This window comes from Macaca fascicularis, chromosome 4 (assembly GCF_037993035.2).
Source record: "Macaca fascicularis isolate 582-1 chromosome 4, T2T-MFA8v1.1".
Lineage (NCBI taxonomy): Eukaryota > Metazoa > Chordata > Mammalia > Primates > Cercopithecidae > Macaca > Macaca fascicularis.
The window spans coordinates 157307154-157325386 of NC_088378.1; the positions used below are offsets into that span (position 1 = coordinate 157307154).

General features: G+C 35.6%; 1 protein-coding gene across 5 annotated transcripts in view; it reads left to right on the forward strand.

The window, feature by feature from the left end:
- The window catches only part of DTNBP1 (dystrobrevin binding protein 1), a 150457-nt gene that overhangs the window by 31112 nt on the left and 101112 nt on the right, over nt 1-18233 (forward strand). For all 5 annotated transcript variants that reach the window (XM_045389959.3, XM_005553983.5, XM_045389960.3 and 2 more), the window contains one exon: nt 9212-9344. In XM_045389959.3, the coding sequence (XP_045245894.2) occupies nt 9212-9344 (133 nt within the window). The remainder of the gene's footprint in view (nt 1-9211; nt 9345-18233) is intronic.

Here is an 18233-nt window from a genome sequence, read left to right on the forward strand (position 1 = left end):
TTCTCACTAAGCTTAATCATTTCTGATTTTTTATTTCAAGTAAGAAATGTGTGACTCTTTTACTTGAATATGTAGAAGCTATTTGTAGGGAATTATTATCTTAGGGAATAGGGAGTTCTGAGGAGGGAGGTCTGAGAATGGAGAGAGAAATGGCCTGTTGGTGGAATAGTCAGAACACACATAACATGTATTAATTAAATTCACCATCTTACAAATGAGTGCACTTTGTGGTGCCCCAAAACAATGACAATGGTAGCATCAAAGATCACTGATTACAAATCATCATAGCAGATGTAATAATAATGAAAAAGTTTGAAATATTTTCAGAATTACCAAAATGTGACACAGAGACATGAGGTGAGCATGTGCTGTTGGAGAAATGATGCTGATAGACTTGCTTGATGCAGGGTTGCCACAAACCTGCAATTTGTAAAAAATGCAATATCTGCAAAGCACAATATAAATGAAGTGCAGTAAATCAAGATATGCCTGTAATTGAAGGGAAAACATATACCGGACAAGTACTAACCAATGGAAAACTGATGTGTTAATATCGGTGAAATAGACTTAAAATGAAAAATGAAGAGGATCCTTAATAAGATTCAATTCCCTCGGGGGAAAAAAGTCTAAACTGTGTATACCTAATAAAAGTATTAAAATAGATAAAGCACAAATATAATTACAAGGAAAAAAACAGCTAAATCCACAATCAAAATGAGAGAGTTTTAATACATTCCTTTTAAGTGATAGGAAAAAATAAAAACAGATGCAATAAGTATGGATATAGATGATTGGACTAATGTGATTAACAAATTTGGCCTCATGGACAAATGTAGAATGCTACTCCAGCACATAGAGAATATAAATTTTTTTAAAGCATATCTGGAACACTCATAAAAATTGACTACATACAGGGCCACAGCACAAATCTCAGCAAGTTTCATATAAATGAAGTCATGTAGAATATATTCTCTGATTCCAGTGCAAGTAAAGCTGAAAGTTAATATAAGAAACCAATTTTGAAAACTATATTTGAAATTTTAAAATACATGTTATGAATACTTTATGGTTTGAAGTAAAAAATACAAATTTAAAAATAGAAATGAATGATAATTACTATGTATAAACTTGTAGAATTTGCTAAAATCTATCTACAGGGAAACTGTATAAACCAAAAAAAGACTGAAAATCAGTGAGTTAACCTAACTTAAGAATTAGGGAAGAGAATGGAATACATCTGGAAGAAAAAATGAAAGCAGTAATAAAGGTAAGAGAAGTAAATGAAATAGAATACAAAAAATGTAATAGAAACTACATACAGCCAAAAGTTCTTATAAATGACTAATAAAATAATTTAGTTAACAATTAAATCATTAGTTAATAAGTTGCTAGTGACACTGATCAAGAAAAAAACATATATACTTTTAAGAATTAAAGGGACTATATTAATAGCTATAGTTGTAGCAGAGAGTAAAAAGATAAAAGTTAATGAACTCTATGACAAATGTGAAAACTTATCTGGTCACACACCTATAGTCCCAGCTACTTGGGATGCTGAGGCAGGAGGATCTCTTGAGCCCAGAAGCTCTGAGCTGTAGTGTGCTATGCCAATTGGGTGCATACACTAAGTTTAGCATCAACATGGTGATGTTGAGGAGCAAGAGAACACCAGGTTGTCTAAGGAGGGGTGAACTGGCCCAGGTCAGAAATGAAGTAGGTCAAAACTCCTATGCTAATCAGTAGTGGGACTGTGCCTATGAATAGCCACTGTACTCCAGCCTGGACAACATAGTGTGAGACCCTGTTTCTTAAAAAGAAAAAAAAAAAGAGAAAAAATTGAAAACTTAGATGAAATGGCAAAATCTTAGAATTTTTTTTTTATCAATGCCAATACTAGAAGCAATACAAATCTCATGTAGTCTTATAGCCACTAAAGAAATTGTATTGCTGGTTAAAAATATTTCTGCTAAGAAAGGACCAGATCCATAGAATTTTACAGGAGAACTTTCAGGAAATCTTTTTCTTCTTTCTCTTTCCTCTCTGCTCCGCTCTGTTCTGCTCCCCTCCCCTCCCCTCTTTTTTCTTTTCTTTTCTTCCCCTTCCCCTGATTCCTCCTTCTTGCTTCTTTCTTTCTTTCTTTCTCTTTCTTTCTTTCTTTCTTTCTTTCTTTCTTTCTTTCTTTCTTTCTTTCTTTCTTTCTTTCTTTCTTTCTTTCTTTCTTTCTTTTCCTTTCTTTCCTTTCTTTCCTTTCTTTCCTTTCTTTCCTTTCTTTCCTTTCTTTCCTTTCTTTCTTTCTTTCTTTCTTTCTTTCTTTCTTTCTTTCTTTCTTTCTTTCTTTCTTTCTTTCTGTCTGTCATTTCTTGTTCAGAACTTTCAGGAGATCCTTTTCTTTTTTTTCTCTCTCTCTTTCTGGAAATCTATCATTTCTTGTTTTGTTTTTGGGGGACAGGGTCTCGTTCTATTGCCCAGGCTGGAATGCTATGGCATGATCATGGCTCAATGTGGCCTCAACCTGCTGGGTTTAAGTGTTCCTCCCACCTCAGCCTCCCAAGTAGCTGGGACTACAGGTGTGCCACCATGCCCATCTAATGTTTTTTTACAAAAATTTTATTTTTGAGATGGAGTTTCACTCTTATTGCCCAAGCTGGAGTCCAATGGCACAATCTTGGCTCACTGCAACCTCTGCCTCCCGGGTTCAAGTGATTCTCCTACTTCTGTCTCCTGAGTAGCTGGGACTATAGGCGCATGTCACCATGCCTGGCTAATTTTTGTATTTTTAGTAGAGATGGAGTTTCACCATGTTGGCCAGGCTGGTCTTAAACTCCTGACTTCAGGTGATTCACCCGCCTCGGCCTCCCAAGTGCTGAGATTACAGGTGTGAGCCGCCACGCCTTGCAAAAATGAATTTTTTTTTTTTAGCGATGGCGGTCTCACTATGTTGCCCAGGCTGATCTTGAACTCCTGAGCTCAAGTGATCCTCCCACCTCAGCCTTCCAAAGTGCTAGAATTACAGGTGTGAGCCGCTGCACCTGTGGTAATGATTTCAACGTTTTACAAGTTCTTGTAGTGAATGAAAAAAGAGGAAACTGCCCAGCATATTTTATGAGGCTGGGATAACTTTGGTACTGAAACCCAACAAGGAAGTATGAAAAAGTGAACCTGGAGTCCATGAATATATATATAAAAATTATAAACACATTAAAGGCATCATCTCTTGCCTAACTTCCATGATCTGTTTCTGAAACTGATATGTTCCGTGTAAACATGCTAGGCAGAAACCTATTTCCCGTATTTTAAATTGGAAAAGTTACAGTGTATTACATATCAACCCCAAACACTCAACCAGGTTCCTTAAATGTACTAAAAACCAGCAAAATTCCTATACATAGGTAGGAAACTTTAGGATATAAAATGCTTAAAACATCATTTTCTGATTATCAAATTTTAGATGTAATTGTTAATTAACAGTTGCTTGTGTGCAGTAACTTGGCGTCTCCATGCTGGACACATACAAGCCATGCATATTCGCTGTTGACACACTATTCATACTGCTTCAGTGTGTAGACAATTTGAATTTCTAACAATTCTGATGTTCTAACAATTGTATTTGAAATGCAATTTGAGAATCTACTCACATGTTGTTTTAAAATGTGTATCAAGCTTAAATATAAAGCTTTAAAATATTAGCCAAAACTTGCTATTGATATTTGCATGTCTTATGAATACTGGATAATAAAAGGAATTCTACCTGGGAGACATTCTTCATTGTATGCCTATAGTGGCAAACCAGATCCAGCAATGTATAAAAAGCAAAATATACAAGTTTATTCCAGGATTAAAAGGTTAATTTGACATTAGAAAATCTTTTACATGCAATTGACTTTGTTAAATATTAAAAGCGAAAATGATCATCAGATGCAGAAAATACATTTCATAAAATTAAATACCTATTCAGGGTAAAAAGTTTTAGCAAATTTTTAATGGAAGACAGCTTCTTTGTCCTGACATCTACCAAAAACCTGCAGTATTTGACTTGTAGTATTTTAATCCCATATTCGGCCATCTTGCTAAATTCTCTTATTCTAATACCTTGTATTTGGGGGTGCGAGTTGTTTTGGGTAGATGGTAGGTTTGTTTCTTTCCTTCTAAGCCATACAACTTTTAATTTTTCCTGTTTCTTATACTGGGTAGAAACTCTAGTTTCTACTAGTTATAGAAATAAAAATAAAAGTAGATGAAGACCTCGTTCACATTTTGACTTCATTAGACTTAAATGTGAAAAGGAAAACTGTACATTTTTTAGAAAATAGTAGAAGAAAGTATGTTTAAGACCTTAGAGTGGGAAAGATTTCTTAAGTAAGATATAAAAAGCACCAGCCATAAATAAGTATATTGATAATTTTTGTCAAAAGTTTTTTATCAAACACCACCATTTACAAGACAGAGGGTAAGTGTTCAGAAAATATGAGTAACCCCTATGAATCAATAAAAAGAAGACTAAAATAACCCAGGAGAAAAGTGAGTAAAATATATCAGCAGGCATATTGCAGAAGAGAAAACATGAATGGCCAATACACAGTAAAATGTGTTCAACCTTGCTTGGTGTCAAGGAAATGCAAATTGAAACCCCAAATTAGATTCGGTAATCATTAGATTACCGAAAATTTAAGAGGCTTTGAGCTTTCTGTGCAGATGGTCATTATTTGCAGATGACAGTTTTGTTTCTTTCCTCAGAAGAAACGTGATGATAAACAACTAGAACTTGGGAGTATAAATTGGAACAATCACATTAGAAAAAATGAGTTGGCATTAAGTAGAAGTTAAAGTTGCACATGCCTTTCAGGCAACAATTCTGCTTCTAGGAATTTTTCCAGAGCATTCATCCAACCTGCAGGGACTGGGGAGGGGTATCTCATTACCCTAGGCCCTGAGAGATGAGGAGATAGATATCTTGGACACATCTGCAATTCATTTGTGAAACCCTTGCACATATGCATCTTGAGATTTGTAACAGAATGTTTGTAGCAAGCTTTGTTTAATCTTTGGACAGTTCCAAAGTCCATCTGCAGGAAAAAGTATGATATTATTCATAAAACAAATATATACAGCAGTGAAAATTAGTGAACTACTACACCTATGCATATCAACATGAATGAATCCCATGTTAAATGAAGACTGTGTCCTGTAGAGGAGCTTTAACAAAAATCATTCTTTTGATTATAAGAAGCATTAACAATATATACAGGAGAAAGAATTTCCTGTAAGATCTGTTATTGAATTTATGCTACCTTAGGATCTTAAATTTTTGTATAATTGGTTGTTTTAAAACCCACAGCTCATCCAAAGTACTTCTATTGCTTTCCAGAAACAGTACCCAACCTTAAAAATGAAAGTTTATTTTAAAGCCTTCTGTGATGTTATTGAGATCTATGTAAATATTTAAATGTATATCTTTAATATGCATGGTATTAAACTTGTCACTTTGTACATTTATTTTGTCAGACCTGCTCGTGTGTCTTTGGTGGGCTTTACCTAAACAGCATAACCTCCTGGGGCAAATATACTTTTGGACAATTCTATCTTTTTAACCAATTATTTTATACTCATCTACTTTTAAGCTAATTATTGTAACTATATAGTCTTGGAATTCAGAACGATAGTTTATAAAACAAGCAGCTGTGATCAAAGGTAACTTGGTTGTCTAGGCTTGTTCTTTTTTTCTTTCTTTTTTTTTTTTTTTTGAGACAGAGTCTCGTTCTGTCTCCAGGCTGGAGTGCAGTGGTGCGATCTCGGCTGACTGCAACCTCTGTCTCCCAGATTCAGGCGATTCTCCTGCCTCAGCCTCCCGAGTAGCTGGGACTACAAGTGTGTGCCACCATGCCCAGCTAATTTTTGTATTTTTTAGTAGAGACAGGGTTTCACCATGTTGGCCAGGATGGTCTCGATCTCTTGACCTCATAATCTGCCAGCCTCAGCCTCCAAAAGTGCTGGGATTATAGGCGTGAGCTACCGCTCCCAGCCTGTCTAGGCTTTTTCTAAACAAGGGTTTTGATTTTTTTTTTCTCCTTTAGCAATGTATAAAAAAAAAAATACCATAAATAGTTAATACTTACTTAAGGCTTAGACTCTGAGGGCTGTTTTCTAAAGTCAGACTTTCAGTGTTTTGCCTCTCCTGTTACTGTGAAATATTAGCTTGCCTTCAAATTGAACTTTCAAGATTCATGGTTTTGCTTAACAGTTTGACATTAAGCCAGTTGAATTTGACTGCTTCACTCTCTGCGTTCAGGGTGGATTTCCTCTGCCTGTGGCAGAAAGTGAACTGAATTTAGTGATGGAAATCCTGGTTTCTGCGCCTTGCTGCACGAATACCTGTTGACCTTGGGCAGATAACATGTCCTCTCTTAGTTTTCTCATCTATAACATGGCTTAACACTACTTATTCTGCTTGTCAAACTTGTGTGGAAATCAAATAAAATGATGTCTTCCTTAAAACTCTGAACTACTGAGTTTTATACTAAGATCCTATTCTACATCATTGGTGTACCTTTTCATGATTGGTGTGCTTTTTCTTCCTTCTCCTAACCTCAATAACAGCCAGAAAGAATTTTGGAATAAAGCACTATGGGTTTGTCTTACTCCTTAAACTTGATTTCCTGGTGGTGAATTTGGGTTTATTGCGAGTTACTTTGAGGTGGAAAAATGGAACTTCTGGAGATAACTTTTTTTATCATTAAGAAATTACAATGATAAAATGAATAGGTAACAGTACAGTTTTTCAGAACCCTTTCTTTTGCTAGATTTTTACTTTTCTTTCCTTTATATACCCCTATAGCAGAATCCCTAGTGTGTTAATTAAGAACATAGGCTTACTGTCAAATTCCCTGGGATGGAATCTAAGTCCACTGTGGCCCTTGAGGAAGTAACTTAACTTCCATTACACCTCAATTTAAAAAATCTGTAAAATGGAGATTATAATATTGCTTAGTGTATAGGGTTGCTGTGTGGTTTAAATGAGATAACATATGTAAATTGCTTAGCACAGGGTCTGGTACTTAGAAATGTTCAAAATGTTTTAGTACTGATTTAGTATTGATAATTTCTGAGAATGTGTTTACCCTTCCATTCTTTTAAACTTAAGTGATAATTTCGTGTTTTCTGATACAGTTTTTCTACATATGTTTATATTCTATATTCAGAATTTAGTTTTCAGTTTTATTGCAGGCATGAACTAAACTGTAGATAAATTTTAATGTTTAAATATTGCGCTTTAATTTTCGGTAAGAAATGGTTAATATCTAAGAATTATTTATTCTAGAGTTTTCAAATTATTAACCAAAATAGCATCATAATATAGGAATTTTTTTGTTTAGAGTTTAAAATCTGAAGTTAAGAAAATTTATGAGGCCTGCCACTAAAATATAAACAATAAGAGGGCAGGAATTTCTTTTCTGATTTGTTTGTCATTACATCTTCAGTACCCAAAATAGGGCTTAGCAAATAGTGGGTGGTCAGTGGAAGTTTGTGGAATATTATAAATGAATTTTGTGAGCATAGATCCTTATTTCAGGCTTTGGTTTCCTTATTGCATTGTAGCTGTTTTTTCAGTGTGTTTTAAGCTACTTTTAAAGATCTTTTTAAAGACCAGTTGGCAACAGACATTTTTAAGTACACAAAAATAATGAGAAATGCAGTTTGTGTGAAACTTGGTGTGGCCTCCAAGCTCAGTTGAGGCTTGAATGAAGAGATGATGTGCTTATCCCTCCAGCGTGGGCTGAGAAACCACAAGGAGATGTATCATAGCTTAGTTCCTTATTTCAAATGAGAATTCCTACTATAGTGAAATGTACAAACAAAAACAATCTAGTACCACATACAAATAATTTTGTATCTTTGATATAATCATTCTTCCAAAGTTCTTTCTTAATATTTAAGTGGAACTTGGTAAGAATCAGTTGTATTCAGATTCTAACTCTTAAAGAGCCTTAATCCTGGCTGGGCACAGTGGCTCATGCCTATAATCCTAACACTTTGGGAGGCCAAGGTGAATGGATTGCTTGAGGCCAGGAGTTCAAAACCAGCCTGGCCAACTTGGTGAAACTCTATCTCTACTAAAAATACAAAAAATTAGCCGGGTGTGGTGGCAGGCGCCTGTAGTCCCAGCTACTGGGGGGTCTGAGGCAGGAGAATCACATGAACCTGGGAGGCGGAGGTTGCGGTGAGCCGATATCACCACTTCACTGCAGCCTGGGCAACAAGAGCGAAACTTCGTCTCAAAAAAAAAAAGAGAACCTTAATCTTGAGATGTACAAATTGTCTGTTGTGAATATTCAAATTCATTTTCTTCTGTCATATAATGGGTTTTGTCACCTTTATTTTTTATTGTACTGATTATGGAGTTTTTTCCACAGTTCTTGCTTATTCATGTTGATATTTTCAAAAGATTACCTCTTCTTGCTCCTTCTAAATCTTCTGGCTCCTTCTAAACCCTTGTCCCTCCCACTGTGTTAAGACCAAAACAAAATTGTCTGGGAGAAACTAATGTTTATCATTTTCTTTATAGTCTTTAGCAAAAGAAGTTAGAATTATCTTAGGCTACTCTGGAATTTCACAACCTTGCTATTAGGAACCCTTTACATCTGCTGAATTCCTTGTTAACTTAAATCATTTCCTCTTTTTCTGGAATTTTGGAATTGGCCGATTTCCTCAAAATTCCTTTGTATACTTTATTCAATAAGTATTCCTGTTTAAATGTAAATTGAATCACGATATATTCTAAATGTATTAGGGAACTTTTGTTTGAGGACTTCCTTTTGTAAAGCCAGTAATTACCTGTTAATTATGTTTTATGTTTGTTTTCTTTTTGGTTGTTAGTGGTAGTTTTTTGTTTTAATTTTTTTTAGATTTGGATTTTCAAATATATGGTCTGCTTAAAGCAGGGTATACTTAGAAGTGACTTCTAAAGTCATTTTTAAACTTTCTCTTCTCTGGGTTAAGATGCAGTGATACAAGCAGTAATTTGAGGTTTCCTGCGCTGAATATTAAGTTGGTTCTTTTCTAAAAATGAAAACAGCTTCAGTCTCTTTTAGAATGTACCGTAATCTCTACTGAGTAGAGGGGTTGTTAAAGGTAACATTAAATCTCATTACGTTAACTGTACTTTCTTTGTGCCTAAAAGCCGGTTTCACTTTGCCCCCCTTCTTGTGTGCTGCAGCTGGTGGATAGTGAAGTGGTCATGCTTTCTGCGCACTGGGAGAAGAAAAGGACAAGCCTCGTGGAGCTACAGGAGCAGCTCCAGCAGCTCCCAGCTTTAATCGCAGACTTAGAATCCATGACAGCAAATCTGAGTAAGTCCGGTGTTTTCATTCATTACTCTTAGGAATGAAAACAACTTGGGCAGGGTTTGGTGTAATTGCAAAGCTTTTTAGGAACACATGAAATTCTGGGTTAACAGGATTTTTTGGAAAATCATGATTTCTACTTAATTTCATATTTTGATTAGTTGAGCATTTGACAGAAAATGATGTAAAGCGTAGAAATTAGTTCTAACTGTTTCTGCCTCAGGTCAGCTCAGGACACATAATTATAATTATGTTGATCTTAAAGTGACTCGGTTTGTCTTTGTTGACATTTGGTCTCTGTTTGAAAGCATACATGTAGAAAATGGATTAGGTGACTTTGTCCTGACTGTAGAATGTATTCCAGAAATTGTTGCTTTTAAAATTTAGATCTGCTAGAACTTCATGTCTTGTAGTGGTTTTTTTCCTCTTCAAACGGATTAGAGATCAAACAAACCTGGTTAAATGAGGGTACTTGTGCTGGGTGTGGTGGTGTGTGCCTGCAGTTGCAGCTATTCTGGAGACTGAGGCAGGAGAATTGCTTGAGCCCAGAAGTTTGAATCCAGCCTGGGCAGCATAGTGCGACCTTGTCTCAAACAACAGCAACAACAACAACAACAACAACAACAGTGTAAATCAGGGTACCAGTTTGGCTAAATTTATACTCTGGAAATTTATTTTTTTGGCATTGTTCATTTGGATGGATTATATTGGTATTCTTTTTTTCTTGGGTTTATATTCAGAAAATTGTCTTTTATGTTTGATGATGCCACATCTAAGGATAATACTGTAGCTTACTGTTTCCTAATCAAGCTTAAGATCTTAGTAAAGTAGGAGGTAGGAGCTGTCTGTATGAGCTAATAACCTGTTTTAGTCTTTTAGGTGGGAAGCTGAAGATATTCTATTATCTCCTCCTGTTTTTAATATTGCCTTATTCAAAGCAAAACACAACGATATACAAGGCAAGTAATTTGCAAGTCATAAAACAGTTTGTTGTATGTGAACAAAATAGATACATAGTATTTGGAGTGCTGTTGCTGATAGCAGTAGCTATCGTTTGTTTATAGCACCTACTCTATGTCAGAGATTATGAGATGCTTTACGATACTATCTGTAATTCTCACAAGAACCCCACAAAAGTAGCTTTTATTATTCCCGATTTACAGATAAACTAAGGCTTGGAGAGGTTTCAACTTGCTCAGGATCATAAAATTTATAAATGCATCTAGGATCCCAACCACATTGATAATATCCTCCATATCAGTATGAGGCAGTAGGATGAGGTGATGAGGCAGCAGGATGGGGGCTCTCAGTAGGTCTCGATGAACTGTATTCTTCAAGTCCCCTGGCTGTTGCCACGCCTTTCAGGGTCAGTGTTTTGTTATTTCTGAAGGCAGGGCATGGAAAGGAGATTCTGGGTCTTAGAGAAATGTGAAATGGCTGTCGTTGCCCTCTGCATTGGTTTCCTCTTACCGGTATAGTAATGGTCCTTCCCAAGCCTTGGACATAGCCTTTAAGATGTTTGGAACATTCTTCGTAGCCACTTTCTTTCAGCTCATCTTTCTGTATCTCTTTGAGTCACTTGCTTTTCATTGGTTGTATGCTTCTTTGCAGACATGTTCTCTTATGATAACCTCTTTTATTTCCCCAGCTGAGAGTAAATCTGTTTACAGATGGTTGTTGTTTGCTTAATACCACTCTACTGATTAAATGCATCTGCCACAATTCTAATTATTTTCATAGTCAATTCTGTTTAGGAAATGCAGGCTCTATAAATCTTTCATAGAATATAGTGTATGTTCATTCCCAATTAGGATTCTGATATCCTGAAAAAGGTTTGATGTTTAGTGATACATGACCTTATTCTTCAGAAACTGCATTTTGGCTTCTTAAATGGATGAGATAGGCCTTCTAGATGTTCACTTGAATCCTTTCTTTTTTAGTAATCTGAGAACATCTAACACTAAACACAAGTGAAAGCTAAAAGATTATCTGATAACTGTTCTAGTTAGTAACTTCTAAATTAATTTGAATCATTTTTTTCCCTCTCGTCTGTGTCTAACCGATATTGAGCTCTTTTTAGAGAGGTAGTTCAGATTTTTTTAGAAGGTGTGTCTGGATGGTGATTTTTCATATGTTGCCAATCTGAATTATCTGTTAGCCTTTGGAATGCATACTTCCTTTGGGTTTTAATCTATTGCTGTTATTTGCCTGGTATTTATAATTAGTAATGAATGACTGTGGAAGATAGTATATCAAAACTTGGAATTTTAGAGACCTAGTTAGTATTTGTTGGCCTAGAATAAGCCCAGAGAGAGATGTCTTAAAATCATGAGGCTTTTAGCTAAGCAATTTAAGCTTTATAGAATCAGTGCTGATGATATTTTTTTTTTTTTTTTTTGAGATGGAGTCTCTCTGTTGCCCAGGCTGGAGTGCAGTGGCACAATCTCCGCTCACTGCAAGCTCCGCCTCCCAGGTTCACGCCCTTCTTCTGCCTCAGCCTCCCAAGTAGCTGGGACTACAGGCACCTGCCACCACGCCCGGCTAATTTTTTGTATTTTTTTTTTTAGTAGAGATGGGGTTTCACCATGTTAGCCAGGATGGTCTCGATCTCCTGACCTCGTGATCTTCCCGCCTTCGCCTCCCAAAGTTCTGGGATTACAGGCATGAGCCACTGTGGCCTGCGATGATATTCTTTACAGTAGGAAAATAAACACTTTGAAGCCAAATTTGATGAAGTTGTGTAAACATATATCTGCACCATTAATGTACTTTGTGAATTCATTTTGATGTATATATGTATCATTCTTAGATTTTGGAAACATTTAGTGTTTTAAATGCTCACTCATTTACTGGGTTTTTTTTTTTTTTTTTGAGCCTCAAAATCTCTCCTATTATCACCCAAATACCTTGACATAATATTACAAGGCTTAAATAGTTAAGCAATAATAAAAAATAAAAACACACTTAGAAGAAAACAGCGATTTTATTTGGTCACATGGTTCCCCTAACTTCTTTGAACTTGTTGCCCTTTCACTGTCAGATGTAACACCATATCCTGTCAGTCCCTCATTTTCCAGGCTGTTTCACTCTTTTGATTTTACTTTGTTCTCTAGAGGGTCTGCTTTTATTGAAGGGTACAGGTTGTATCTTATGTGAGCAATTTGGACTTTCGATGATGCTTTTAGCTGTGTTATCCCATGGCTTCATTAGTATGACTCCTGGTACCTAGCCCCTTGGGAATTGTTAAGTTACAGCAGATGATTCATTCATATTGGTTTCAGTCCAGCTTGCAGAAGCCTATTTAATTGATACTTACTGATAAGGTATGTCATTTTAAAAATAAGTAATAAAGGTATGCTGGGAACTGGAAAACAAGGGCTATGAACTTACAGATCTGAGTTTGGCTTCCAGTCCTACAACTTCCTCACTTTAAGAACTGTGCAGATTTCTCAACGACTCCAGGCTTTAGTCTGCTTGTCTGCAAAATGATGATGAGCATACCTGTCTCGTAGGTATTTGGAGGATTAAATGAGATGATAAACGTAACCACTTAGCACAGTGCCTGGTACATGCTGGGCATCTGCCACGCACTACACACTGTGTACAGACTCTGGACACACAGCAGTGAACAAGGGTGGGTATCTGCCATCAAGATGTCAACATTCTAATGGGGACCTCTCTAGCCTTTGTGAATTTACAAAACCGTTATTCTGTGACAGGAGGGTTTGGATGGAAGTTATGCAATTTAGCTTGTGCTGCAAAACAGTTTAGAATGCAAAACCACAACATTCAATGTGGTGATATTAGTATTCTGTACATTGAAAGTGTGTAAGCATACATGGAATGTTTTTATTCTGTGAAAAACCACAGTGCTTTTTAATCATAAAACTGGAAAAATATGTTTGAAAAGTATATACTGAATTCTCTTGAACTTCCACTAGAGGGTAGTATAATCCTATTCCTTTGTTGAAATTCAAAAATGTTAAAGCCTTGTCTTTGAATTCTATTTCTTAGTTTATTTTATATGACCTATTTTAAAAAGACTGTTCCCTTCATCTAGAACAGAAGATTCTGAGTTTTGTTTTTGTTTTGAAATTTTAATTTTTTTTAGAGACAGAGTCTAACTCTGTTGTCCAGGCTGTAGCACGGTGGTGTGATCATAGCTCACTGCAGCCTCAAACTATTCCTGGACTCAAGTGATCTTCCTGCCTCAACCTCCCAAAGCTCTGGCATTACAGGATTGAACCACTGTACCCAGCCAGAAGATTCTGTTAATTCTTAGATAACAATTCTTAGATATAAGAGAATGGCAGCCATATACTGAGTTGTCTTTTTCTTTTGATTTGACCTAGCCTGATATAGTATTACTTTGCTTTCTTCTGTACAGAATTTTAAAGGGCATCTAACAGAGAAATTATCATAGCTCTGTTGGTTTTTCATGAACTAGATTATCGTATGTCCAGGTTCCTTTCTGAGGTTAGACGCTTCGAGAGGCACATTAATTCTCTTAGACATCTTTTAGGCTACTACATAGATCTCATTTGTTCCATAATGGCTTTTGCAAGTTAATGTACCTCTTAAAGTTTCCTTATTCATACCATCGTTACCTTATTACCTTAGTACATAAAAGTGTAACGTAAGCATTTGAAGAGTCTTGTGGTCTTTCAGTACCTGGCCTCTGTGACCTGTGGGTTTGCAGCCAAAGGAGATTTCTTTGTTCCATGAGGCTAATTATTTTGTTAGAAAAGAACTCATTAAGTGGGAAATAATTTTACTGTGCTGCTTCATTCTTTATATATTAGTGGTTACACTACAGATAATATGTATTTGAAACAAATGGCACAAAGAAAAATTCCAAACAGAATTGTTTTTCCTCTGGGACGGCCTTTTCACAAAGATTTGTGAAGCTCTTTTTTGCGCAGCTGTCAGGCATTCCCAAATGGCTTTTCACAATAAAATTCTACCTATCTCTTCCACTGATCACTAAATGAGACATATGCTGTTGTTATAGTGAGCAAAATGGTGAGACTTGAGCTTGTTGTAAAGGTATATTTGTGTCCGTGGAGGCCTGCTAGTATTTTATGTATATGCATCCTAAGTTGGTTACCAAATGTACTCATGTATGCAACTTGTTTTGCAACAGGAAATGAGCAGGCTGTGACAGGAAAATTAAATTTCTGCCGACTTAAATTCAACATAAAATATTCAGAATACACATTATGTATGTACTTGTCATTATTATATGAAGAGCTTTTTTAAGTTTTTAATATAAGAAGGGATGAAAATTTTTTTAATACCAATTCTTTTATATTTTATTACTGATTTCAAGTCTACTAATGTTAGAGTGGAAAATTTTCATCACTTCTTCTGTTTTAAGTCACTGATAATGTGACCTGGTTTAATATACTAAAAGGTATCATCATGTTGTTTAATGTTTTCTAAGTTCCTTGCTTATGTTTATTCTTTTACAAAATTTGGCATAATCTCTTAATATTTAAACTAGATGACCAGGAATAGATTTGCCTTCTTGGTTATTTTACATGTTAGAGTAATAGAATCGTTCTATCACCAGCAATTATTCTTTATTGAATTCAACAGGCAAGTTATTAGGGGATAGCAAAGAAGCAAAAATACAGTCTGCACCTTTAAGGCCCTTACTGATTCCTGAGAGAGATGAGAGGACACAACTAGTTGGATGATACCAGTCAGAATGTGAGTCCTGTGTGAGGCTGAAAGGTCTGGGGAAGCACAGAAGAGGAAGGGAGCCCTGTGGGAGGAGGGCGGGCTGCCACTGGTCTAATCCTGAAAAGATAGGCCGGGGTTAGGGACAGGCAGAGGCAAGGAGGAGGAGGCACCAACGTGCAGGACTCATCTTGTTTTGCTGTAATGTAGAATATGTGAAGGAAAGAAGTGAAGTAAACACAGTTTGTGGCCAGAGAGCAGTAGGTCTCTGAATGATAAGGAGTTTAACTTGAAAGGGTTTGGGAGCCTGTGAAGCTTTTTAAAGGGAAGAACATAAATATGAATTTGGTGTTAGCAGTCAAATGACCACTGACTATTTCAAGCATTTTTAGTCTAAATTTGTCATTCAGCACAAGAGCATGATGCTGTCCTATTCAGAAGTATGTACAGTGTGTTTCTCATTAGGAATTCCAGGTTGATAAACCACTTACATGTTTTCATCTGGTCCCCACGTTATTAACAAAAGAGTGACTGGGGCAGCAAGTACAATTTGTACCTAGAACAGAATTTCTGTCCATGAGAAATTAATTGGCCTGCCTAGAGATCAACCTCATTTAAGTTCCTGGCCTCATTAGCTCTGTAGTCAACCAACAGAGCTAGAATCTAAATGGAAATTGCCATCTGTCCAGATAAAGATTAAAAAGGTAAAAAGAACATACACATTTTCCAGCATAGAATAATTGTTGGCTCCATTACATAGTTTCTTTTCAGAAAAATCATTTGAAATTTCATTCCTTTTACCAGTAGATCTTAAGTCTAAGAATATAGTCTGGGAAATAACTTATAGGTGTGTAAGTTTGTAAGGTGAAAATGAAAATGTTGTTGACATTTTGATCTAATAGATCCATAGATCTTGTTTACATCATAATCATTACTGGTCAATGAAATTATTAGTTTTAAATGACTTTTATTAAATATAAAACTTAGCTAATCTAAAAATTTTCTCTATTTTTTTTATATTCAAACATTAATTATTTACTAACTGTCAAGTATTAAGTTTAGGTACTTTGGCTCATTTAATCCTTTTAACAGCTTTGCAAGATATGTGTTGTTAGCTCTCTCTTCACAGACGAGGATATCACATTGCATCTCATCTGGCAGGAACAGAGCTGGGTTTTTAAGCTTGTGCTTCAAAGCCTAGCTCTTAACCAGTCCCCCATATGCTAAGCATACGTGCATGATACTGAATGCACCAAGTAGCTTAGAGTTAAATGGAGTCTATATTAAATTTAACTATTCTAGTTTTTATCACTAATCAAAGTGAAACAACCTTTTACATAATCCTATTAGCTATGATAGTCTTTTATACATTTTAAGACCCTGTCAGACTAGTTATAATAGAATGAACTGAGTATTGCTTCTTTAGTGCTGGGAGTACTAGTTCCCAAGCTGAATCTCCTAGTCAGTTTTTCATTTAATAAAACAAAAAACAATGTAGGCTGGGTGTGGTGGCTCACACCCGTAATTCCAGCACTTTGGGAGGCCAGCGCAGGAAGATCACTCAAGCCTAGGAGTTCAAGACCAGCCAGGTCATAGCGAGGCCTCGTCTCTACAAAAAAAAATATATATGTAAATGGCAGTACATCGTTTTGCCTGACTCCCCCATATAAACTGTTTATGTACCATTTGTGACATTCTTAAAAATCTTAAGTATAGTTATTGGCTAAAATTTAGATTTTACAAATTGTTTCATTTAAGCATTCCATAATCACATATAGTAGCTGTTTGATGTGGTCCCTGAAGCTAGGTTCAAAACCACCCTGAACTACATTATTATTAGCCGTTTCCAGATTTACCAGTGGTTTACAGTGATATATCAGTATGATAAAAGTCAGTACCTAAAATGTCTGAAGAAAACTGCTAAACTGCTTGTCACCATATTTTCACTTTTAAATAAAATTTATTCCCCCCCACCATATTCATGTTTTTAAGCCTTATACCCTAGCAGAGGGGAGAGGGAGTTTTTATAAGCACAAATATTTCGTAGAGTTAAAATTCAGGATATTAGAAAGTGTCAAAAAAAAAAAAAAAAAAAGAAGGAATAAGACCTACTATTTGATAGCACAGTAGGGTGACTATTGCCAATAATAACTTAACTGTATATTTTAAAATAAAAAATGTAATTGGATTATTTGTAACTCAAAGGATAAATACTTGAGAGGAGGATAAAAAGACAAAATGTCAACACTTCTGGATTATCTAACAGCTGTTTGGATCAAACAAAGATTAAAAATAAAATCTTCATTAATAAAAATTCATACTTTAAGAAAATTTTTTTAACTTAATAATTCTTTTCAGTTCCAAGATCCCATTCAGGAGACCACATTAAATTTAGTCATCTTGTCTTCTTAGGCTCCTTCTGGCTCTGACAGTTTCTCAAACGTTTTTGTTTTTGATGACCATGACAATTTTTTGAGACATGGTGATCAGATATTTTGTAGACTGTCCCTCAGTTGCAAATTGAGTACTTTGTAATATTTTGGATATCAGTCCTTTATCAGGTATGTTCTACAAAGATTTTCTCCCAGTTTCTGCCTTGTCTTTTCTTTTAAAAATTTTAAAGTTTTTGTGTATTTTTTGCTTTTATTATTATTTTTAATTGACACACAATTGTGTATATTTATAGGGCACAGTGTGATTTTTTGATACATGTACACAGTGTGTAATAAATCAAGGTGATCAGCACATCCATCTCAAACACCATTTTTTTGTGTTGGGGACATTCAAAATCCCCACTTTTGCTATTTGAACATATACAGTAAATTGTTATACTGTCCATACAGTGCTATAGAATACTAGAACTTATTCTTCCTATCTAGCTGTAATTTTGTATCTGTTAACTTTGGCTACTGCCCATCTCCCCAGCAGCATCTAGTAAGCACTATTCTACCCTCTACTTCCCTGGGATCAATGTGTTTAGCTTCCACATATGGGTGAAAACATACAGTATTTATCTTTCTGTGCCTGGGTTATTTCACTTAACATACCTTCCTCGAGGCTCATCCGTGTTGCTGCAAATGATGGTACTTAAATCTTTTTTTACAGCTGAATAGTATTCCATCATTTATATGTAACACATTTTCTTTATCCATTCATCTATTGATGGATGCTTAGGTTGAATTCATGTCTTGGCTATTGTGTATAGAGCTGCAA